Genomic DNA, 22774 nt, shown 5'->3' with positions numbered 1-22774 from the left:
GAACCAAAGCTTGTCCACGAAGAGGGTTTGTGTTTGACTAAGTAGCTAACTGACCGAGTATTCCTTATATAGAAATCAGTCAAGGACGGTCGGCAAGAAAAGGTTGAGTGAGGGTCGTGCGTGCAGCTATAATTGGTTGATAAGTCGAACCTCGCACCATGAGCCTTAAATAGCAGTATGACAGTAGGAAGGAGATGGCTTGGTTAGTTAATATGTACTAAGGTGGTTCCTGTACACACTCTCACTGACATCATTAGAGCTATTTCGACCCAGTCAACCCACAAGAATGTTAGCAGTGGGATAGCCTCTTAACTAAATTAGGCATCCAGCCTAATCAGACTACTAGTATCAGAACGACATGGGTACTCGAGAAGGAGCATCCTCTCCTCGCTTAGCCGGGAACAATCTATACAAGGTACGGAGAACGAGCACAGATGTACATATCTATTAGACGGCAAGGCGACCCAGATCTGTCCTTGGATGTAAGGTGATCGTTAAACGAAACGCTGAATCTGCATCGCCGAGCAGGCGGCCCTAATCAGCCAGGGCTCAGGGCTGAAGATGCCCCAGTGCCCTCGAAGGCAGCCGGCCTATGAGAAAGGAACCATGAGTCGCACTCGGTTTCGGCTTCGGCTTCGTCGGGCAAGTTGAGGTGTATCGTACTTTTTAAGAGTGATTAGGGAGGTTTAGCTAAGAACTTGCTCCGTACGGAGTACTTGATTAGCAGGAGCGATATGAGCACTGTTTCCCCACTATCTCAGACCGAAGAGTACCCCCAGTAACCCCATTAACAACGAGCCCCTTGCGCTGGTTGGGTGTCGCTTTGGGTTGTTTTGAGGCCAGGCAGTCATGTCCTCAGTCCCCTCACTATGTAATCACATATCTGATATCAGAAGACGAGCAAGCCTCGTCAAGTTGGTGCTCAGTACACCTAGACCATCTGCGAATATAACTTTACGAAAATTGCAACATGCAAAAGGCGGTTCCCTATTTAATCAACTGTTGTATAACCATTATTATTCCATCTATACCATCAATCCCTCGAAATCTCGTCGACAGAACTGAGCTTCTGGCGGCAGTACTGCAAAGGCTGGCAGCTCTCCTCCAAAATCAACTTTCCACTGTCTGCATCCTTCCCAATCAGAACAAATTATGCTCAATCTATGCAATGCTTCAACGCAAAGGTCGCATTGCCATTAGAATGACAGGATCTTTTAGTCGTCCGCCAGGTTACAATATTTCCCAGAGGCATGACAGGAGGAATCCTCGGGCGGCGCCCGGCTAGGGGCGGTTCCTTTCGGAAACTTGAACTCTAACTAAGTCAGAGAGGCTGCATCGATCTGCAGCTTCGGAGTTGCTTCCCGATCGACATCCATAAATTTTCTGTACGAGGGGGGGTATTCATCTTGCTTTGCCGCTTCTCCAGCAATGGGTTCATTGCCCCGTAGCAAACCGTCAAAACCCCATGGTGAAAGAACCCATGACAAGATTAGTCCTAGGAAGATGACCAAGACTTCTTCGCTGATCGTCCCCATTTTTTTTAAATCAAAACTATTACACTACACTTTCGTCATTTTTTCCATGAGCGTCCGTCCTCTGGACGCTCGTTGTCCGCTATGTGGAGATTCTTCTGTTTCACACAGCGAGAACAACGCATGGTTTGACAATCGGCACGCTTCGCCGAGAGGTTACATCTTATCATGAATTGGCTTGTTGCTTACCATTTCTTGGCCAAAGTTTTGTGAGCGCCGGGAGCATGGCAGCAGGGCATCGGCCATACGGCGGATCGCCTGTGGTCTCTATAAAGGCTCGGATTCCTTGACTAGGAAAAATCACAGAAACACACTCGATCGTCGACTGCAAGCACATAACCAGGCCGGTGATCACGATGAAGCGAGACGAGGAGTTTCAAGCTACCGAAAACATCGACAGCAGCCAGTCGAGAGCCATGGATGAGAAAGCCATCACGGGTGAGGCCATGCTGGTAGCTGTACCAGGGGGCCAGACCCAACGTGGACTGAAAAGTCGACATATTCAATTCCTGTAAGCCAATATCGACCCTACCGGAGATGCCTCGAGCTGAAGATTCGGGCACAGTGCATTGGGAGGCGCAATAGGGACAGGGCTCTTTGTTGGTTCTGGGTCAATCTTGCACATAGTTGGCCCGGCGCCACTGTTCATGGCGTATCTGTCGAACATGTTCATCGTGTGGGTCGTCATGAACGTCCTCGCCGAAATCACTACCTATCTGCCGATGAAGGGCATCACAATTCCGTACTTTGTTTCGCGCTTCGTCGACCCAAGTCTTGGTTTTGCGGCAGGGTGGAACTATTGGTATGCATATGCGATCCTCGTTGCCGCAGAGGCTTCCGCCGGCTCCATCCTTCTCGGCTACTGGGCTCCCAACGTCAACGTCGCGGCTTGGATCACAATCTTCCTGATTCTCGTGCTCTTCCTGAACGTCATTGCGGTCTCGTTCTTCGGAGAAGCCGAGTTCTGGTTCGCGTCCATCAAACTCATCACCATCATCGGGTTGATCATCATTGGAATCGTCTTGTTCTTCGGAGGCGGTCCAACTCACGACCGTTTGGGTTTCCGCTACTGGAAGGACCCGGGCACCTTCAAGGAATACCTCGTCCCAGGCGCCACTGGGCGCTTCCTCGCATACTGGACGGCATTTGTTCGAGCTGGATTTGCTTTTATCACTTCTCCTGAGCTGATCGCGCTTGCCGCTGGCGAAACCATCGCGCCGCGCCGCAACATCCCCAAAGCCGCTCGGAGATTCGTCTGGCGGTTGATGATCTTCTACGGGCTCGGGTCACTGATTATCGGCGTTACCGTCTCCTCTGACAACCCGCGCCTGCTATCGCCGGATTCCAACGCCAACGCCAGCCCCTTCGTCATCGGCATTCAGGAGGCTGGAATCCAGGGCCTCAACCACGTCATCAACGCGGCGATCTTGACCTCCGCCTGGTCCGCTGGCAATGCCTTCTTGTATTCTGGGTCTCGAGTGCTCTACGGGCTCGCACTGACGAACCAAGCACCCGCCATATTCAGCAAGACCAGCAGACGAGGCGTACCCTACATGGCAGTACTTGCGACCTGGGTACCGGGCCTCCTTGCATATCTCAACGTATCCAACTCAGGCGCGACCGTGTTCAACTGGTTTGTCAACATCTCTACCATAAGTGGCTACATAGCCTGGGTCATCTGCCTGATCACGTACATCCGCTTCCACAAGGCTCTGCGCTTGCAGAACATGCTGGACACCCTGCCGTTCCGAACGCCCCTGCAGCCCTACGCCGCACAGTTCGTGCTGGGGCTTCTCAGCATCCTGACCCTGACCAACGGCTTCCAGGTCTTCTTCCCCTCGCAGTGGTCCGTCTCGAGCTTCCTGGCCGCTTACATCACGCTGCCCATCGTGCTGGCCCTCTATGTCGGCCATAAACTCTGGTTCCGCACCCCGTTCGCCATCAAGGGCCAGGATATCGACGTCGTCACTGGTAAAAGAGAGATGGATGAGTTTTGCGCCTTGGATGAGGAGCCAATTCCTAAGAACTGGATCCAGAAGGTCTGGTTCTGGATCGCTTGAGTTCTGTTACATAGTAAATGGTACTCGTTGAAAGGGCGTACATACAGCTTGGGGAAGACGTTTCCTTTCTTCCTAGAAGCCGTGTCGTCTGCGTATCTACACATGCATAATATCATGTCAATCAGGCATTTACATATGAAACCACTGAGCTTCAACCTGCAATCTTCGCCAACCTGTAAAATACCCCTCCGAATAGTTAGACTTATTGACGAAGTTATCGTTTGAGGTATCTTGCTTCACATCTACAGTCGTGTGGTTAGTATTAAATCCGTTTCTCTTTGCCTCGATCTATCGCGTATATTGTTGGATGTCCACTAGGTGCATCCTATAGGCTATACCAAAGACAGAAATGATATAAGCAAAGTAATTGCTTGGTTTGAGCTTGGGAAGGCTTAGCAGGGACCTGCTCGACAGTATTCAAACGAGTACATATAGAGGCGAGCAGATCTATTTGTTCAAGACACGTTTTCTTGGTGACAACGGCTGCTTAAATATCTAAGCCCAATATTGTCCATAGGGGATCTCTAACGCTTCATCCTCCTAATCTCCAGCCAACGCAAGGGCGGAAATACCACAGCGGCCCAAACGAAGCCAACGTAATTTCCCATGTCTGCTCCATATTCACCAACCAATGCAGCGATAGGACCAATGTACCATACCTGGGCCATGCAAAGAATGGCGCCCGCCCAACCCACCAGAAATGCAATCAACGCTGCCAACCCCATAGGCAACTTCTGCCTATCGTTCCAGATATACCAGTCATAACTAATGGTCTTCGCTCTTCTGAAAATCAAGAACTCTTCAAGCAATATTGCCACCCATATTGCCACCCAGTAGCCCATTAAAGCTAGGAAATTGGTGAAAATAACGGCCAAGCTGTTTCGACCTGCCAAGGCGCACACTGTATATATAACCACGCCAGTCGTATTCCAAATGACTCGAGGGACATTGGCGAGGTGGCGACCCAGCATTTGAAAGTCAACTCCAGAGGAATATGTGGGAGGGATCATATTCGCGATTCCTCCCAAAGCCGCAATCACTGCGCAGAACTTACCGAAAGTTCCTAATGGGGAGTACGCCTCAACAAGTAGTGCGCCAGAGCCGGAGCCTCCCTGTGAGTTGGTCCAAGCATCCATGTAATTCTGCGAGGAATGGATACTAGAGGCTATACCAGCTCCCAAGACAAATGCGAAAGTGAAAGACAGCACAAGCCCCACGAGTGTCATTGCGAAAATGAGCCACCGAGAGGTCGACTGAGGCCAATAGACGAAAAAGTCCATCCCGAGACCAGAGTAGGTTATCGCAGCAGACACACATATAGAGAAGAATGACAGACGATTGCCAGCGACAGTACGACTGTCGCCTTCACTCGGTGTGATCAGGTCAAAATGCTTCGCGGAAACTCCAAAGAGAATCGAGTACACAACGAGCTGAGGAAGCCATGCGAACCGCTCATAGTAGTGAAACACGGAAATACCGAAACAAGTTACAGCCCAGGTAATTAGTGAGACAATAATGATACCCACAACGACGGACATTGAACCATTAGGGGATACCGCCGAAAGGACCTGCCCGCTAATGATGGCTACAAGCAGAGCGTAACCCAGCATAACGATTATATTCAGAACCACAATCAGCTTGCTCGGGTACCAGCCCATGGCATAACGACCCCAGACCATTGTGCGGAGGCCGCTGACGGGACCCCAGGTTGCAATCCAGGCCACAGGGATGGAGCCCAACAAAGCACCAAGTGAGGCGCAGACGGAGGAGTCCGTGAAGGAAAGTTCGTAGACGGCAGGTCCCAGCATGCCGAGTGTGACGTTGTTGATAGCCAAGTTGATGGAGGTCCAGAGCACGAAGACCTGGAGATATGCCAGCCATGTTATGCGATGTTTCTCATGGTCCTCCACTCGTTGTATCCCACGAGTCTCGATGTTGTACTTTAACAACGCACGTTCGAAGGATCGGAGTCGAGAACTCCAGAGCGACGAGTCGGGACGCCTGTCATGGTCATATGGGAAATTGTGAGTCGAAGAAAGGGTTTGCGACAGCGGTTGATCCTGGGCTTTTGCGGCATCGAGGCGGCCTGCCTGTGTGGCCATGAGTGCGGGCAGAGTGAAGTGGGAAACGTGTAAAGACTAGATCGTTGGGGTCAGCACCAATCTTGTTTGCAGGAGGGGCAAACAGTTTGACATGCACAAAACCGAGGTCTGAGTCTTGAAAATGCAGGAGCCTAGGTTGGTCGGCTGCTATGGCATATTCTGCACCATGCACACGTTGAGGAATCGTGCGGTCTTGTGTAGCTAACCGGACGAACAGGTGTTCATGCAAAGCGAAGCTTCTCACCTATGAAGGGCGTCGTATGCTAAGATTATTGGAAGATCGTAGGCTTGCCGTAGTCACAAATGAAACCGGCTAAACATGACAGACCAGAGAAGGTAATCAATTGGCTTGGAAGAGGCGGTGGAGTCGTACTTCCAGTCCGGCTTCAAACGAGTTTTGTGTTACTCAAGTGCAGGGCGAGGCTGTGAGTCAGTGGAACAGTATGGGACCAGAGGCTCGAAGCAGGAGGGTACTAGTAGTGAGCAGAGGCAAATGATGAGAACCAGCGAGCGATTTGGTATAGACCGACCATCAACGCAGGATGGAAGAGGCAAGGGTGGGGACTGGGGAGTCACAAAAAGTCATACATGGAGATAGTGGTGGATGTAGTCAATACATGTGTCTCTAGTCATCATTTCAAGAGACCTCAGATTTAAGAGATGTGGTATTGGCTGGATAGTGCCGAACACACGAAGTGAAGAGGAAAAATTGGACGGGGATATCCTTCCAGAAGCAGAAAATTAGACGGCGAGAAATTCATAGAGGGGCAAAAGAGAAGAAATAGAAGAAGAAAAAGACTTTTCTCTACCCGCCACCAAGCTAGCCGTTCCTTCCCGATCCTGAATAATCAAAGCCCATTTGCAAAAGTGGCAGTCGCGACCGTGTCCAAACGCAGGGTCCCGAGGACGAGCACTCCGGCCTTCTCCTACAGTACCAATACATATACGAGCACGCGCCTTCGTTCGCTCAGTCGCCGGCCTCAAGAGCTTAAAGGAAGGCACGGCGACGGAACAGATTGTCTGGCGGATGGATCTTCGATCTGATCCCTAATAGACCCTGCAGCTCACTAGCCGTGAAACAAGTTAGCCCCTTTGTAGCGGTAGTGCTTGATATACGGAGTAGATGGCCTCAACCCTCCCTTCGCCCCCAGTCACCGCTCCAAATCCAGCAAGGACCTGCTTGGAAAGGTATGACTTACATTTCAAGGCCCAGGGCATGTCATGCATGGCTCAATCCCCCCCAGTACAGTAGTAGCACGTTCCACCCAACATCGTTTGCATGGCCTTTTCAATACCAACAGACCCACGCTGTTCTGTCAATCACGTTCACACATTGCAACCTCGACCCTTCAACTAGTTGTTTCAACCTACTAGTCACCGGTGGTAGGACTCCTGGACAATGCGACACGAAGCGGGAATGCCCGTGTGATTGGCATGCAACATCATCCGCATGGTTGACAGATTGCTTTCTGACGAGCCCCTCTCGAACCAACCACCGTCGAAGATAACATGAACCAGAGGGGTGGAAAACAACCAGCAATTTTTCACCGAGTTCAAGAGATCGCTGTTGGGGGGGAGGGAGGTTTGTTCCATTCCTCGAGAGGTTCGAGGCACGGGTTCTGTGGTAGTTCAGGGAATTGACATGTTCCAACTCGGTTCCTCCCGTGTCCTGCCTCTCAGACGAGCGCTGACACACTCAGTTGTGTCTTGTTTGTCTCGCAACCTCAGCTTGGACTCTGCTCCATTGCCCGCCCTTTAGTGACGATGCTACCATGAGCTAGTTACTGGTCCTTTGACCATACAATCTAAACCGTCGTCGTTGTATCCTCCGCATAGCAAGAAAAGATTCGTCGTCGCATTAGTCCGGTTGACCATATTTCCGGGTCCAAGTTTGGCGGACCGATTCGCCCGACCCGACGCCGGCGCTTCGATGTTAGTGGTATCTTACACGATCATTGATCCAGCTTCAGCCATTTTTGAAATGCTCTTTGGCATACTGTTCGCACGCCTGAAAGAAAAATTGTGTCAATCGAACAAGTCTGTTGCGGAGCGTCATACGACCGACCTTTGCTGGCTTGCCCAACTTCGCGCCAATCGCTTTCCACTTATTCGCTTCATACTCTTTAATCGCCTCGCGGAGTGCCGCCGACTACACACAGGGTCAGGGGAAAGGACTGAACTTCAAGAGGAAGGCACATATCAATACCTCATCTTCTGCAAATTCGGCGTAATGCATGTCCTGGATGTGGTGTGAGCGAGGAGAGCAAGGTTGTTTCTCGTGTTCACTTGCCTTGTACCAATGCTTCTTCACACTTCCCTCGGTACGAGCAGGAAAAGCCTATGATTGTTGAGTATCTAGATAGGTGATAAGACAGCAAGCAGTGGGGAATCTGACCTTCGCGATCTCACTCCAACTATGGCCGCTGTCGCGCATTTGCTTCAGTCTCTGTTCCTCCTGAGCCGTCCACGGGGTGTTGGTGCGGCCTCGCTTCCTGCCTGCTTCGTCCGTGAGCGATCCGAGTATCGTGCCGCTGCCCTGGTCGCCGGCCGGCGTGATCCCAGGTGGCAGGGTGTTCAGCTTGGGACTGTGAGAAGCTCGTCGTTTACGGGGGTTGTGAGGACTTGCTGGAGGTGCCAGGTGATCAGCATTAGGCTTTGGTGCCAATGGAGCCTGGGTTGGTATTTCTTTGTTATCCGTGGGGGACGACGTTGTAGTTACTGTCGACTTCTGACGCTTCTGAGGCGAAGGTGACCTGATCAAGTTGTGAACGGTGTTAGAGCTTCTGGTTTGACCGAGAGAAAGGACACTTTGCAACAATTCCAAGAAATCTGGTATAGAAAGCAGAAACCATGGCGTCGTATGGATGAACGAGCCTTGTCTCTTGGTCTCGGTTTGTTTTGGAATGTACCACTGTAGGGGGAAAAAAAAAGAAGAACTTACGACATGATGACGATTATGTAGCTGGTCAAGAGAGGTTGGAGTCAGTCGTATATGCCGTCGGCATGATCAGCAACGGTCCAGGAAGAGCCCTTGGGCGAGACCAGCCACGCGAGCGGCGGTTTTCAACGGAGGTCGGCGGAGTATTAGGATCAAGGCACCAGACGTGACACAACGGCGGAGGATGGTGTTCGGTGAAGCCTTGGAGAAAGGTCTTTTTGGTTGTGGCGGACAGGCTGGCTACAGACCTGCCAGAACCAGGAATATATTTGTTGCGCAAAACAATCAAGGTGTTACCAACTCGGTGCCAGGCCTAGAGGCACAATCCCAGTCAATGATAATGGGACAGAATGTGAGGGTTCGCGTAAGGTCGAGGTGAAACTCTTGAGTCTCGCGAATAGTGCCACGAGCAACAGCGCGCAAGGTCGACCCGATACTCTAATTACACTCGGCCTTTGACCGGGGGCTCAGCACGACACAGCACGACACAGGCAAGATCTGAACAGGCCAAGATCTGATACTTTAGCTTCTAGTTGATCGCGACGGGGAGGGTGGTGACAAGTATATCTAGGTTTCAGTGTAGGTTCAGAAAAGGGTGGACGGCTGGTGGCAAGAAGCCGGAGCAGATGGAGACAGATTTGGAATGGAAGATCAAGACGAGTAAAAGGGTCAACAACGTGCACATCCAGAGACCACTGAACCATGAGGTAGCAGGACCAGAGCTGGGGACATGGATTGGATTGGCCTGACAAGGAAGACTGGTCATATTGTGTTTTGGTACGAGTACATCTTGGATCCAAACAGGCGTCTGCGAAGGACTTTTTTGGTCTCTGCTTGGAGCTGGAGGCTTGCCAAAGGACCAGACGAAGGAATATCGAGGCACATGCCACGGACTAGTCGTGGCAGGGCTTAGAATGCAGAATGACCAGTGGCGGAGAGGGCCACGAGAAGAGGAGAGGGCGGCGGAGGTGGCTACACAACCAGATACGGGTACGGGATGTGAGTTGCTGGAGATGCTCATAGGCCAGCGGTCTTTTCAGAAGAGGTCAGAAGGTCAGCAACGATCAAGTAAGGAGATACTTTGTGACGAGTACTTGGTGCAACAAGACCAGGTAGCGAGGTAGCGACGAGGTAGCGGAGCATGCATCTGAAGGAATGTGGATGGTGTGAGTGGCAGAGATCAGGGACTGCGGGGTAAGGAGGGAGTTTGCTAGTCAGTTTAGTGTAGTTAACAGTTGCTCGGGATGGTTAGAGGCAAGCCATTGACAGCAAGCCTCATCAGGGAGGAGCGACACGAGGGACGGAGTGCTGGTGGCCACGATAAGCCTAGTCCAGTCCCGCTGGGGAGCTCGAGCTCCTCAAAGGGGATCGTCGATATGCCCATCATTACCAGGGCAGGGGAGGGGAGGGAGGGGAACAGGCGCGAGAGAGAGAAAAGCACGGCACTACCGAGGACTCTGTACGTACCACCTGGTACTCGTACCGGTGGGCAGTTGGCAGCGTTGACCATCCTGATACCAAGACAAAACTAACGTCAACTTTTACCTGACAGAGAGACCAGGGGAAAAGAGGGGAACGCACCCGCACGAGATGGAGACCGAGAGGGTAGGAACTGGAGATGAATTCGAACCAGACAAGAGCGACCCTTTGACTCTCAGCTCGCCAGACGGGAGCCGGTCAATTCCATACATGCAAACACGGCTTTGGATCAATTCGAGACACGTTGGCTTGCCAATGTCCTGGGTCCTCATCCTTAAGCACGCAGGACGGAGTACCACCGAGGTACCCGTAGAGCCGTACTCGGAGTACGGAGTACTTGTACAGGTGTTGAGCTAGTGGTTACAAGAATACTCGCATCGTTACTAGTACAGAGTAGCTTCGATTCACGGATACTCTTTCCATCTCCTTGTCCATGCCCGCTTCATCTTCAACAGGTTGCCGGAGTCACCATTTCGGGACAGTCCGGGGCCTGCTACCTCTACAGGGCGCTTGACGGGTATTATTACGGAGCATGGTGTATTCGGTACCGACCATTGCAGTTCCTTGTATTTTTATCTCACATGCATACCCAAAACCGCCTACCTGCTTAGTACCTACTTAGAACCTAGGTAGGCAAGTAGGTAGGTACTGTAGTACTCGTGTACGGAGTAGATGTACAAATCACAGGACCTTGGCTGAGACCAAACCGAGCTGCCGAAGTCACCATACCTACGGGCCTGGGTCTGGGTCCAGCAGAGCTTGTTGACCCTTACTTCCAAGCACTCCGTAGAGAGGAGTACACCGTACTGGCGATAAACATAGCACACATGGTTCTTGGACGAGGTTCCGGGTTGGAAATTGCAGGCTCATGGTACTCGGTACATGCCAGTACTATTCCCCACTAGTCAGTCATGGCCACCATTGACAAGGATACGTAAGTGTCTAACAGCATCATCGGCAACAAAAGAGGCAGCTCCCAAGCTGAGCGAGCACTTGGTCCAGCAGGGTTACGGATGCCTCGTAAGTTCCTAAAATAGTCGTAGGTCGCTTGGACCTGGAGGCGACTTTGCATCCGCTTCAACTTTGGTGCCAGCTTGCATGTTGCATGCAGTATGAGTTACGGAGTACTTGGCCAGTACGTTGGGAAAACCTGAATGCTAGCAATGATCAACAGTAGTAGGTGTAGCTAGGAGTAACTCGGCTAACTATCTAACCTAGTGAGGTATTGGAGACCTGGCTGTACGAGTATGGATACATGCACCAGGTGACCACCTCAACCATCCAACTACTAGTTACTAGTGAGTAGCTCAACCCCTCCTACGAGGTACTCCGTACTCCGTACTGAAAGACAACCAGCCTGGCAATGGTGACGTGAGTGTCACGGCAGACCGGAGAGTCGTCCATCTGATAGGCTATCCGCTACTGCTGTTTCCAATCACTTGCATACATACTCCCTACTTGAAGAAACGTGGAAGGCGGGCGGGGGTACGGCGACTGCCAGTGGGAGCCTGGGAGGGCACGGGAGACGGAGGACGGAGGATGAGGTACGGGTGGGATTTGGGGTTGGAACGGGGAGTCGTTGGCGAAACAAGACCCAAAGGCCCCTCGGCCCCTCCCTCGCCTCTCCTGTCACTCTTGCGTCACTTCGAACTCGATGTCCCGAGTACCCCACGAGTCCTCACCCTCACCACGCACCTAGCCAGACGTGTCCTGTCGACCATCCACATTCCTGACCACACCTAGGGCACATGAACTTCCTGCTGATATCCAGCAAAATGTGGCTCATCCCATTTACAAGAGGTCCCCATTTCAGGGTCAGGAGGGTAGGTAGCCCGTCTCTGTGCGACCTTGTAACTGGTACCCAGTAGTACTAGTGACAGTACTAGTGACTACGGGGTATGGGTACCTCCTTCTGGTCCTGGGAGAATCTAGCATACCTACTCCGTACTCTTTCCCTGGATGTGACTTCCTCCAGGCCAAGGTTATCAACATTCACGCGCAGTCCGTACCTCATATGTCTCGCCTCCTCGCCTCTGCCACCTTATACAAGAGGTCGCTTGCGGCGGCGACCAAATTGCATAGATCTAACATGGTTAACTCGTCTTGCCTTTCTCTTAGCTTGTCTACAGCGTCATAATCAGTCAATGCCCTTCATCGTCAGAGCACCCTCCCACGGCTGATCTTAGTCTGGTTGTTTCCAGGTCATCACGGAGTACCTTCCACTCACGGCCTGGCGTCCTCTCCCAACTCGACAAATGCTCCAGTCTAGTCGGTGCTGATCCAGGCCAGGGTGGCAGTACTAAGCCTTATTTACAGCCAAGGCAACCATGTGATCTTGATCCTGAACTCCATATCCGGTTTGAATATTAATATTTGGTTCATGACTAGTCACTCCTCCCGAGCAACATCTGTTGTAGGTCCTCCCTACTCGGTACCTAGGTAGGTTTTCAGAGCGGGGTAGCGCCAATATGTCGCCAAGAGGCTCTATCCGAATGATATCGTCGATCGATTGTTTGCTGGTATCTAGCTGAGATCATTCGTGGGAAGATCCAGTGGGAATGCCGATCATCTGGCATTTCAGCTAACAGCAGCCAAACCAGCCATAACAGCAGCCTCGTCCGTCATAGCGGAAAAGTAACTCTTTCCCACCGATGATCGTGAATATGTACTCCGTACACGCTACACACACTTGGTTTCATCAAACGTCACGATCGCTGTTTTCCACGAGGTATTCCATCGGCCGACGGGCCATTCCGAGCATCGGCATACTTACGCTTGGGTCGCGGCACTCTTACTTTCCGAGTGGTACTCAGTACCTGGGGGCGACAGGCTTGTCGCCGTCGGTATAGGGACCTCATTGGGAATAGCTTTCCTCCCTCCAGCGAACTCGCCGTCGATTCCGGTTGACCGGGATGTTCCGCATCCTCGGCTCGTTTATTACTCGTAGTTAGTGTTGATCGCCCTGTGCCCAACGCTGACTCACGAGTCACGACATGGCTTCATGTGGGAAGCAACTGACGAAGAACTCAAACCACCACATCCTTGGCTGGAATCAAAATGCGTTGACGATCGGTAAATGGTCTGTCTGACGGTCCCGTGTCTTCAGGTTTGCTCGCCGCCGGATGAGCTTCACAATCACCCTACCGCGGCCGAGTTGTGATCGATCCTCCACCAAGTCCACCTCCGCGCAACTAGGATCGCTCATCGCAAGTACTAAAGCTCGAGCATAGTTGATCACTTGCTCACGTCCAGTGATGAAAGCCTCACGGTCGCACCATTCTCCAAGGAATGAATCTCTCCACGACTCGGCTCGACAGCGCAATTCGAGACTATTCCATTCGCCTGCCTGGGCAGTATCCAAACAGAGGTCTTCGGGATAATGGTGCATCAACATATCACAATCCAGCTGCCAGATCCAGTTCTTGAGGTATAAACCCGAAGGGTGACCGCCAGTGATCCTCAGTGGCAGTTTTCCAGCGAATCCACTGGATAGGATGTGGAAGGTCGTATTGGCATATAAAATCGGCCGAGCCTCGTCGAGAATAGCCCTGCTTACTCGCAGCAGTTGAGATGACCTCTGAACAGGATTCCGTAATTTGCTGCCTTGCGGAATCAAACATGAATTGTCATCCTCATTCTTGGCTTCCATAATTGTCTTGCCAGAACCAAACACAAATTGATAGATATCAACGCGGATCTCGCACGGGAGTGAGAGAAATTCGAATGCCATCGAGCCGAGTTCTTCGAGTGAAGTCCAGGGGAATTCAAAAATTGGGCTTCTCTGGCCAGATATTCTAACCCAGCAGGCAAAGTGACAGGTTCAATTGCACAGCGACAAGATCCCGAATATGAAAGTCTGGGTCTGCATTTGCCTTTATGCTGAGAGAAAGGATGTCCTACTTTGAATATTACTGTGGGCTTGCTTGCTTGAAACTTATATAGCAAGACAATAAGGTATCTTGAACGAGCCTGCCTTGGGTTGTTGGTAGCTCATCATTTTTCTCAGCCTTACGTAAGGAAGGAAGCTAAAAGAAATTCGTTTCGGGACATGCTCTGACAAGCTTTTGTTCTTCGCCAGATAGGAAATCTTTTTACGACACTCGAGACGGTCAGACGGGCATTAGCCAGCGAGCCGACTCCCTTTTGCTGATTTAGCCTTTGGAAAATGATAACCCAATGTGGGCTCTCTCCTCTGTTCGTCCAGTTCTCACCGATTCTCGGTCAAGGGCTGAAAGATAAGCAAAAAAGATCTGGACGAGAAGATGCGGACGGGGACCGGCCCCCGGGACTTGGGATTGGACGCCTCCCTTATTACCCTGTGGGGGACGTAAATTTGTACCGAATTGCTCGGCAACGCGGTGGCTGTCTGGGCTCCTTTGTTATTAGTGGCTTCGGAACGACGAGATATGTAGCTTACGAACTGTAGATAATCTACACCGAAAGTTGGACGCAACCCAAGGGTCTCAAAAACAATTGATCACGACTGAGTCCGTTCTACGCCCTCCTACAGGAGCAGCACCGCCTCTCAAAGAGCCCAACGTCGCATTGTTCTATCTGACAAAGTCGGCCGCCGCTGCAGCGGCGATTCCGTAGCCATACGTTTGAAAGAGGAAACCCTAGACGCCTTACGTGAGAATGCTTGCGACAAGGGCCTCGAGGAGGCTTCGCTTACGATTCGACTGAGTCAATACCGAATTTCGTTTCCTGCAAGATCCATCAAGGCGTCGTATTGGCATGCAGCCACGGGGTTCAGCCGCACCGTTCGCCGCCTGTCGACTGTCAGGTTCTCAGCTAGCGTTGAATGGGAACATGTTTCACGCAAACTATTTATGCCACTTTTTGTTCGGTATCGAGCCAAGTCGATTTCTAGGTACGGGCATACAAAGGGCATGACTTAAATTTCGTCTTGTATTGCTGCGAGATGCAAGATCCCACTATGCCTCGTTATTATCGTGGTGCTAACTTTGAAGGGGAGTTCAAACAGAAATGTGCTTCGCTCCGCGCTTTTAAAATTCATGGCCTTGGCTGAAAACGAGAAAGATATATCACTGCACATGGTTCCGTTACCGACCTGGGCTCTGAGGCGAGATTTCATGCACAGTAACATCACTCGTCGTATCTGACCCAACAGAAGATGCACTCCTCGTGGCCGACGAGTTGTCACTCTGTAGAAACGAATGAAAGTCCTCATTGATCGATGGATTGTCTGGTCCTGTATCATCTGACAGGATTTGGGTCGATGGGCTCTCCAATCTGATGGAGGTGGTAATGGTTTCGGTTGAATATGCAACGGCGGTGGCTGTGACAGTTGTTGTGGTGAGTACTTCTGTTACCCGCACCGCAGGAAGGTGACCTTGATTCACTGTTTCTGTTTGCTTCTTGCCCGCCAAAGCAAAGAATAAGACCAGAAAGCTCAATACCCCAACGAGAATGTTGTTGCGGTCTTGGGCAAATCTATGCATACTTTGAGCCAGAAGTTGTTGAAAATCAGGCTCCTCATGCCTCGGAATGGGCATCTCTTGAGGGGTCGTTGCAATGTTTATGTGTGGAAGTTCGTCGTAGAAGCCATCAATTTCAGCTTGGTTCCTTGGGCGGCCAGATGTGCCATACACCTCCCGATCACGAGTGTCAAGCCCTGCCTCGTCGTCTAGGGGATCGCCTTCCGGATCAGGCTGAATGATGTTTGGCGGCAGCTGTGAAGACCCAAGTTCAATCATTTTGGATTCCAGATCTCTGCGAATGGATTCGGGCAATCTGATTCGAATTTCTACATCCACCTTTTCCATCTCTTGCCACGCGGCTTCCCAGGCTCCAGCTCTCATTAGTCCATTGGCAGCATACACCTTCACCTCCCATCTGCAGTTGTCAGTCCTAGGGCGTAGCTGGCTTCCACAATCAACGCATTTCGCTCCGTCTGTTTTGTGACAGCTGGAATCCGCATCGTCATCTGTAACGCTTCCACTTTCAAACCCACTGTCACCATTGCTTGTATCCCGGTGAAAGAAATGATTGTGTCGGATCCGGGGTCCTTCAAGATCTAATGTTTCCAAGAGTCTCTCCTCAAGGAGCTCGTAATCCTCGCGAGGATGAGGGATCAATATTCCCCGAGATTTAACTTCCAGATCATCAACCAACTTTTCTCTCAGCGTATCCCATCGCTTTCTGTATTCTTGCGGCAGCAATTCTACTAAGATTGGATCGTCCTCGGTCGATAGGTGGGACAGCAATGTAGGGGGCAGTAGAGTACAATGAAGTAGAACAAGAGGAAATTCTTTTCGCAGATTGCTACTAGGCTTCTGAGGTGACCCACGGTGAGACCGAGTTGACCGCTTGGTGGGAGATGTACTCGTGGAATAGGAGCTGCGTTGACTGAAAGAGGACATTTGTGAACCGCTCCGTCGGTGGTGTCGTAGCAAACTTTGGCTCTCGCTCATGACTTCATCTCGCATCTGGAGAGCTCTTACGCTGCTAGGGTGACGGAAAGCAGAATGATATTCCCTTGCACTTCGGGGCGAACCGGTCTTGTACCCCAATCCATCAGACCTCTCGAATGAATGTGACGCTGAGGACGACTCGTGTCCGGTTGGGGTCCTGGGCCCTTCATGGCAGATGTCTCTCGACGAGGGCAGCGGCAGCCGAGGTGCGATCGAAGATGCTGGAAACGAGGATATCGACGAACAACCTGATATGCGACGGTCGGCGTCTAACAAATCGACCTCTTCCGTAGCCTCGAGGGCTAATGGCTGCTCTAATTCAACTTCTAAGTTGCACTCATCTTCAGCTGACCCCGAAAAATTGTAGTCGTGTGCCCCTTGAGCAGCATCCCTGAGTGGAGGAGCGGGCGGAGAGGAAAAGGGTTGCTGTCGCAAGGAAAGCGGAGAGGATTGTTGGAAGGCAAAAGAGTCGCTCTCCGTCGAAGGAGACGCCAGTGACATTCTGACAACTATCGGCTACGTCAATTGAGAATGGTCGTTGCGCAAAGCACAGACAAGATAGTAATAAGGTGAACTGGTCGATGGTGATCTCATCTGGGTATCCGGGCTGTAGTGTTGATACAAACCGCCAAGCCAGGTCGTGCAGGGCAACCATCCCATCACTGAGCGCGCGATGCGTGCATTGTCTTCAAGCCGCAACGCGTTTATCGGTTTAATTAGAAGTAGTTAACTCGTATCCATGAGAGTTTAAGAAAGCATAACAATTGTCCCAATTTTCTTGAATTGTTAGAAGAGTTCTCGCAGTCATCGAACGAGGCTACGTCGCTCAAAATCTTGCCTAAGGCGGGGTACCAGGTATCTAGTAGATATATCTGAAGTTGGGATTCTCGCGGTCTGTCAAGTCTTCAAACGCGTGCACATATTGCTTATCATCAGCCTCATGAATACCAGCCGCCGCCAACTCATCCTTCTTGCGGTTCTGTCGTCTCAAGTGCCAGCGAAGGAAAATAATGACAATGACCAACAGCACATAGCATCCCATGTGTGTCGCAAAGGCGATGAAGTAGCGAGGAGCATCCCATGATAGGAAAACTTGAGGGCCTGAGGATTGAAGATTAGCTGTCATTCACGATTGTGAGTATAGGAGCTGGGTACCCACCGATTGCATTTCCTGTGCACCAAGAGACAAAATTGATGGTTACAACGATACTCTTCTTGGTCTGTCCGCCAACATTGCGAGAGAGGATACTCATGGACAAAGTTTGCGCAGCCCAGAAGGACAGTACAATATAGTAGCTGATAAGCAATCCCACCTTAGTTCCGGTGTTGTGATTCTTGACGCTCATGAGAACGATCGTTCCGACAAAGGACGGAATGACGAAGAAAGCCATCACTAGGCAATTCTGGTGAGTACGTTTGACGAGCCATGTTGAGCTGAGCAGAATCGCGATAATCACAACACCAAGTACCATGGCAAGTAATTGGGTCTGAAGCACTGTAAAATTGAAGCCTGGACATTGTCAGATTGATCCATTTCATCTCTCTCACATGGTTCCTACCAGTGATAATAATGTTCGCGAAAGCACCCAACCCGGAAGTTGGAAGTGTAGTGCATATGGCAATGAGGCTGTAGCACCTGTGAACCGCGTTAGTGGCTCCTGTGCTGAGTGTGTCAGGAACACTAAACTCACCAAGTTTGGGGATCCAGAAAGGCTTCTTTGACTTGCTCGGGTCTGAATCTCTTGTTCTGCAGACCAGTTTGGTTGCTCCTCACACGTTCGACCATTAGTCTCTTGTCTTCTTCCGAAAAGCACTTTGCTTTCATTGGTGAATCTGGCATCCAATATCCGACGAAAAGACCCCAGAGAACGGAGAACGACCCATAGGTGATGAAAAGAGCTTGCCACGATTTCAACGGGCCAGAATCAATTTGGGTAAACGCATAGGCGAGGAGGCCACCAACGATTTGCTGTCCTCCATTCATCATATACCAATATGTGACGGTCTCCGCTTGCTCTTCTCGTTTATACCACATACTGCTGAGGAGCAAAAAGCTTGGCTGACAGACAGCTTCGAAAATACCCAGCAAAGTCCTTAATACCAGGATAGTGGTGAAGTTGGTTGCGACTGAGTGGCATGCCAAAACCGTTCCCCAGAGCACGATGCTTAGGGAGAGGTATTTTGCTATTGGCACCCTTTGAATAGTCCAATTTGTGGGATATTCAACAACCAAGACTGCGATATATATACAGGTGGTCAACCAAGAGTACTGGTCACGATTAGCCATTTGCTCTCAACCTCCTCCACCTTGCAGCCTCACCTTTTGACCATCAAGAAGGCCTAGATCCTTTCTGATGCCTAGAAATCATCAGCACTCCAGGACAACTTACTAAGTTGAGAATGCCATACCCATGATTGCGGCGAAAGAGAGAGTGCCCTTGTCTAGAGCCTGCAGAAAGTAGGTGGGTATCATGATAGCGAGAACTCGCCTATCGATCATTCTCTTTAACCGTTTGTTTTCTGCTGCTGAGATTTCGATGCGCTCTTGATTGGCATATTTAGCGACATCTTTGTCCATACGATCATAGTCAACGAAATCTTTCCGGATCTCGCTACCTCCAGAAAGTACCCGTTCAACTTGGGACACATCTTTCTTCTCGACAGGGACTCGAGCCCCATTTGTGGATTGAGGGCCTTCCGTATTGATGTGGTCGAGGCCAGCCATGCCGTTATAATTTATGTGGCGGATTGCGAACTTCTCACACTTGTTATGGTGCCAAATGAATCAAATCGTTGCCGGAGTGAGTGGCCTCTAACGTGGAGTAATCGTCTTATATTAATCCTCCTCTCGCTGTCAACCGGCTTGAAGATCGCTCCTGCTCGGTCCATGAGCTACCGAGAGAGTTCATCTAAGCAACACTAACCAAGATGAAATTTGGGCTTGAAACTGGAGTGCAGTGAACGTTCATTCCTCTGGAATTTACCCCAGAAGGAATGCACTGCGTCAAAAAAAGGCAAGTCTGAGTGCCCCCACCTTTCGCCTCCAGACTGTGCTATACCAAATATAGGAGGCAGAGTCGGGTGGGGGTGTTTGGGGGTAATATCAACTTGCCTTGGCGGCTCATCACCGACCTAAGTAATGTGCCACTTCGGTCGATCTCGGTGCATCTCGCAGCGCTTTGAAGAGGTTTCAATCGTTTGATACCTGCATAAAAGGGTTTGTTAGTGGTTAACGGAGGGCGGCGAGGAGGAAATGATTTGTGACGAGCCGCAATGCCATCGCCATTGAGCATAGAGGGACTGAGCGCCCAAAGCATTCATGAAAGCATCGATCGCTTGATCGACAACCTCATTAACATAAAAGATGATACAGGCCACTTTCTGTTAAAACTGCCTGATGGTCGGATAATCGATACCAAAGGATGGAACGACTGGGAGTGGACTCATGGCATTGGCCTCTACGGCCTATATCAATATCATGACCTCACGTCTTCGCCATTCGCACTGAAGGTCATTCAAGATTGGTTTGACGCTAGGTTGGCCGAGGGTACGACCAAGAATATAAATACCATGGCAGTGTTCTTGACGCTGGCGTACGTCTATGAGGAGACTGGTAACCGAAGTTATATTCCTTGGCTAGACTCCTGGGCTGAATGGGCCATGTACGAGTTGCCAAAGACGCGCTTTGGTGGCTTTCAACATATGACCTACCTCGAATGGAACGACAATCAGCTTTGGGACGACACGCTGATGATGACCGTCATGCCACTGGCCAAGATTGGTTTATTGTTAAATCGGCCACAATATGTTGAAGAAGCAAAACGACAGTTTTTGCTTCACATCCAGTACCTCTTTGATCCACAGACAGGACTATTCTTCCACGGTTGGCAATTTGACGACAAGGCGCCTGGAAGCCTCGGTCATAATTTTGCCAGGGCAAGATGGGCTCGGGGCAATTCCTGGTTGACGATAGCTATCCCCGATTTCATCGAGCTCCTGAACCTTCCTCCAGACGACGGCCTGACACTCTATCTTGTGAATGTTCTGGAAGCACAATGCAGTGCCCTGCGTTCGCTCCAGACACAAGATGGGATGTGGCGAACTTTGCTTGATGTGTCTGAAGAAGAGGGAAGTTACCTAGAAGCCTCGGCGACGGCTGGCTTTGCTTATGGTCTGTTAAAATCGATAAGGAAGCGCTATATCTCCAAAGACTATACACACGCCGCACTAAAAGCCGTAAAGGCCGTTCTGCAAAGGATTAACAAGGACGGGGAGTTGCTAGATGTCAGTTTCGGTACGGGCATAGGCAAAGACTTGCAACACTATAAGGACATAGAAAGGACAAGCATGCCTTATGGACAGGCAATGGCCATGATTGCCTTGGTTGAGTTCCTCAAGATGTACATTTGAGAGGTCCAAGTTTGTTTGCATTTTTGTAAATAAAGATCTTAGAGGGGGAAATATAGTCCGGCATCAGGTGTAAGCCTAGCCTCCCTCAACAGGCTTATGATACTCGTTCAATTGTACTAAAACAATCTGTAAACAATCAGAGGATGACTGAAAACACAGGCATGGAATTGATCAAGGTGAAGCTACAGTGAAGAAAGGCGAGGTGTCAATGGGATTTAACGGTTAAAACCCGCCCTGGATACTATGCACCACCCTCAATACCCCAAGACTCCAAGGGTTTTAGCAGGATGCACTGGGCAATGGCACTATCACTTCCCGAGACCCAAGACAATCCAGGCGCTATCCAGTGTGACGGTTTCAGGCTGTAGTTCTTGGAACTGGAAATTCAATGTGTGAGGCCTGCCGCCCCTGCGAAGGCGAGCAGCATGTTGACGAAACGAATTTCTCGATTTCATACGCCTCTACAACAGAATACAGCGCGCCTTCGGCCCCCATCGAGAGTCATGGAGTACCAAGTCCTTTCGATTTCTACCGGACTTTACAACCTTCCTCGCGAAAGCAAGGATCCGCCATCGGTCGTGATGACGGCTCCATTAATATGACTAGAAGCCCTGCTGGCTAAGAACACAACCAACCCAGCGATATCCTCCGGCTGGCCAAGTCGTTTGTTCGGAACTTCAGCTGCAAGGGCCTCTGTGCCCCCTTGAAGTTCCATTAATCCTGATGCCATCTTCGTTGGATAGAATCCCGGGGCCACGGCATTGGTGAGGATGCCTCTTGGGCCCAATTCGACGGCGAGGTTCTTTGCCAAATGAATAACGGCAGCCTTTGATGCCGAGTATGCGAAAGTGGCGTTCTCACCAAGTGTCCCCACACCCAAGCCAGCGACGCTCGCGGTTACAATGATTCGGCTTGGATCTTGAATGCTGGCTCGCTTCTGTAATAGAGGGGCAAACTTTTGTGCAGAATAAAAGACGCTCTTGACATTCAGGTCCATGACTTTGCTAAAAGCATTGTCAGGGTGTGTGTCGAAGGGGGCACCCCAGGTGGCTCCAGCGTTCGCAAAGAGGATATCGACGTGATCAGTAGTCTTTGAGACCTCGGCAACCAGGCGCTCGATCTCAGACACCTTGGAGGAATCGGCAGGGACAGAGATTGCGACAGCGCCAGGGCGTTTGTTTGGGAGGGCGTTTAGTGCTGCGACGGCCTCGTCACACGCTTTGGCCTTTCGAGAAGTGATGTAGACCTTGCTCGCTCCTGCTTGGAGAAACCTGATGTCTGAGTCAGTACAGCCGTTGGTGAGGATTGAACGCGCCTCCGCCAAAGCCTACCCTGATGCCACATGAAGACCTAGCCCTCGACTTCCACCAGTCACAACGGCGACCTTTCCCTCCAAGCTGAAGATGTTTCCAAAGTCACGGAGTTCGACATCCGCTTGTGCACTGCCCATTTTCGCGAGGGACAAAGTTGTTTGTTTCGAGGGAGTCTCAATACACAGAATATAAAGGCGTGTGAATGCGAGAATGACACTCAAGCTCCGAAGTTATAGAAGGTATGTTTACCAGTTGTCGATTTATTGATTATGATCAGACCCAGAGGATCTTTCGGACCTCCCAGATCGGTCGCCCCAAATCTTAAAGGCCGAGGCATCTCTGGGTCCGCAGATACCGGTGGAAGGATCTCCATATGGTATAGCGTTGGAATGACACCGCGCTTACCTTATCGCCGAATGACGCCTTTTCTAGCTTAGTCACGTCTTACCGCGATTTCGGTTTTCACTTTGATTTCAATAATCGTATGGTCCGCCCCGGAATGCCTG

At 50.7% G+C, this 22774-nt stretch overlaps 8 protein-coding genes across 8 annotated transcripts; 2 read left to right on the top strand and 6 right to left on the bottom strand.

Annotated features, from left to right (window-relative positions):
* Positions 1–1888: 1888 nt before the first annotated feature.
* Positions 1889–3592, top strand: A1O9_06716 (AAT family amino acid transporter; the record flags this gene model as incomplete). Its single annotated transcript, XM_013403665.1, has 2 exons — positions 1889–2043; positions 2098–3592. The coding sequence occupies 2 exons, from the start codon at positions 1889–1891 to the stop codon at positions 3590–3592; spliced, it is 1650 nt and encodes a 549-aa protein (XP_013259119.1).
* A 524-nt stretch (positions 3593–4116) lies between these two features.
* Positions 4117–5694, bottom strand: A1O9_06715 (uncharacterized protein; the record flags this gene model as incomplete). The annotated part of the gene is made up of 1 exon (XM_013403664.1): positions 4117–5694. The coding sequence occupies one exon, from the start codon at positions 5692–5694 to the stop codon at positions 4117–4119; it is 1578 nt and encodes a 525-aa protein (XP_013259118.1).
* A 1966-nt stretch (positions 5695–7660) lies between these two features.
* On the bottom strand, positions 7661–8640 carry A1O9_06714 (uncharacterized protein; the record flags this gene model as incomplete). Its single annotated transcript, XM_013403663.1, has 5 exons — positions 7661–7702; positions 7760–7843; positions 7901–8032; positions 8090–8501; positions 8636–8640. The coding sequence occupies 5 exons, from the start codon at positions 8638–8640 to the stop codon at positions 7661–7663; spliced, it is 675 nt and encodes a 224-aa protein (XP_013259117.1).
* A 4529-nt stretch (positions 8641–13169) lies between these two features.
* Positions 13170–13841, bottom strand: A1O9_06713 (uncharacterized protein). The gene has a single exon (XM_013403662.1). It carries the CDS (start codon positions 13729–13731, stop codon positions 13507–13509), a length of 225 nt encoding a protein of 74 aa, XP_013259116.1. The 5' UTR covers positions 13732–13841; the 3' UTR covers positions 13170–13506.
* A 1333-nt stretch (positions 13842–15174) lies between these two features.
* A1O9_06712 (uncharacterized protein) lies at positions 15175–16494 on the bottom strand (the record flags this gene model as incomplete). The annotated part of the gene is made up of 1 exon (XM_013403661.1): positions 15175–16494. One exon carries the CDS (start codon positions 16492–16494, stop codon positions 15175–15177), a length of 1320 nt encoding a protein of 439 aa, XP_013259115.1.
* A 910-nt stretch (positions 16495–17404) lies between these two features.
* On the bottom strand, positions 17405–19270 carry A1O9_06711 (uncharacterized protein; the record flags this gene model as incomplete). The annotated part of the gene is made up of 6 exons (XM_013403660.1): positions 17405–17646; positions 17705–18055; positions 18105–18181; positions 18237–18814; positions 18866–18903; positions 18955–19270. 6 exons carry the CDS (start codon positions 19268–19270, stop codon positions 17405–17407), a joined length of 1602 nt encoding a protein of 533 aa, XP_013259114.1.
* A 548-nt stretch (positions 19271–19818) lies between these two features.
* On the top strand, positions 19819–20955 carry A1O9_06710 (uncharacterized protein; the record flags this gene model as incomplete). The annotated part of the gene is made up of 1 exon (XM_013403659.1): positions 19819–20955. One exon carries the CDS (start codon positions 19819–19821, stop codon positions 20953–20955), a length of 1137 nt encoding a protein of 378 aa, XP_013259113.1.
* Positions 20956–21493: 538 nt separating this feature from the next.
* A1O9_06709 (gluconate 5-dehydrogenase) lies at positions 21494–22405 on the bottom strand (the record flags this gene model as incomplete). The annotated part of the gene is made up of 2 exons (XM_013403658.1): positions 21494–22226; positions 22287–22405. 2 exons carry the CDS (start codon positions 22403–22405, stop codon positions 21494–21496), a joined length of 852 nt encoding a protein of 283 aa, XP_013259112.1.
* Between the last annotated feature and the right edge of the window lie 369 nt (positions 22406–22774).

This window comes from Exophiala aquamarina (genome assembly GCF_000709125.1).
Source record: "Exophiala aquamarina CBS 119918 chromosome Unknown aczIA-supercont1.5, whole genome shotgun sequence".
NCBI lineage: Eukaryota > Fungi > Ascomycota > Eurotiomycetes > Chaetothyriales > Herpotrichiellaceae > Exophiala > Exophiala aquamarina.
Note: the sequence above shows the minus strand (reverse complement) of the source record. Positions and strands in the feature narration are given on the sequence as shown.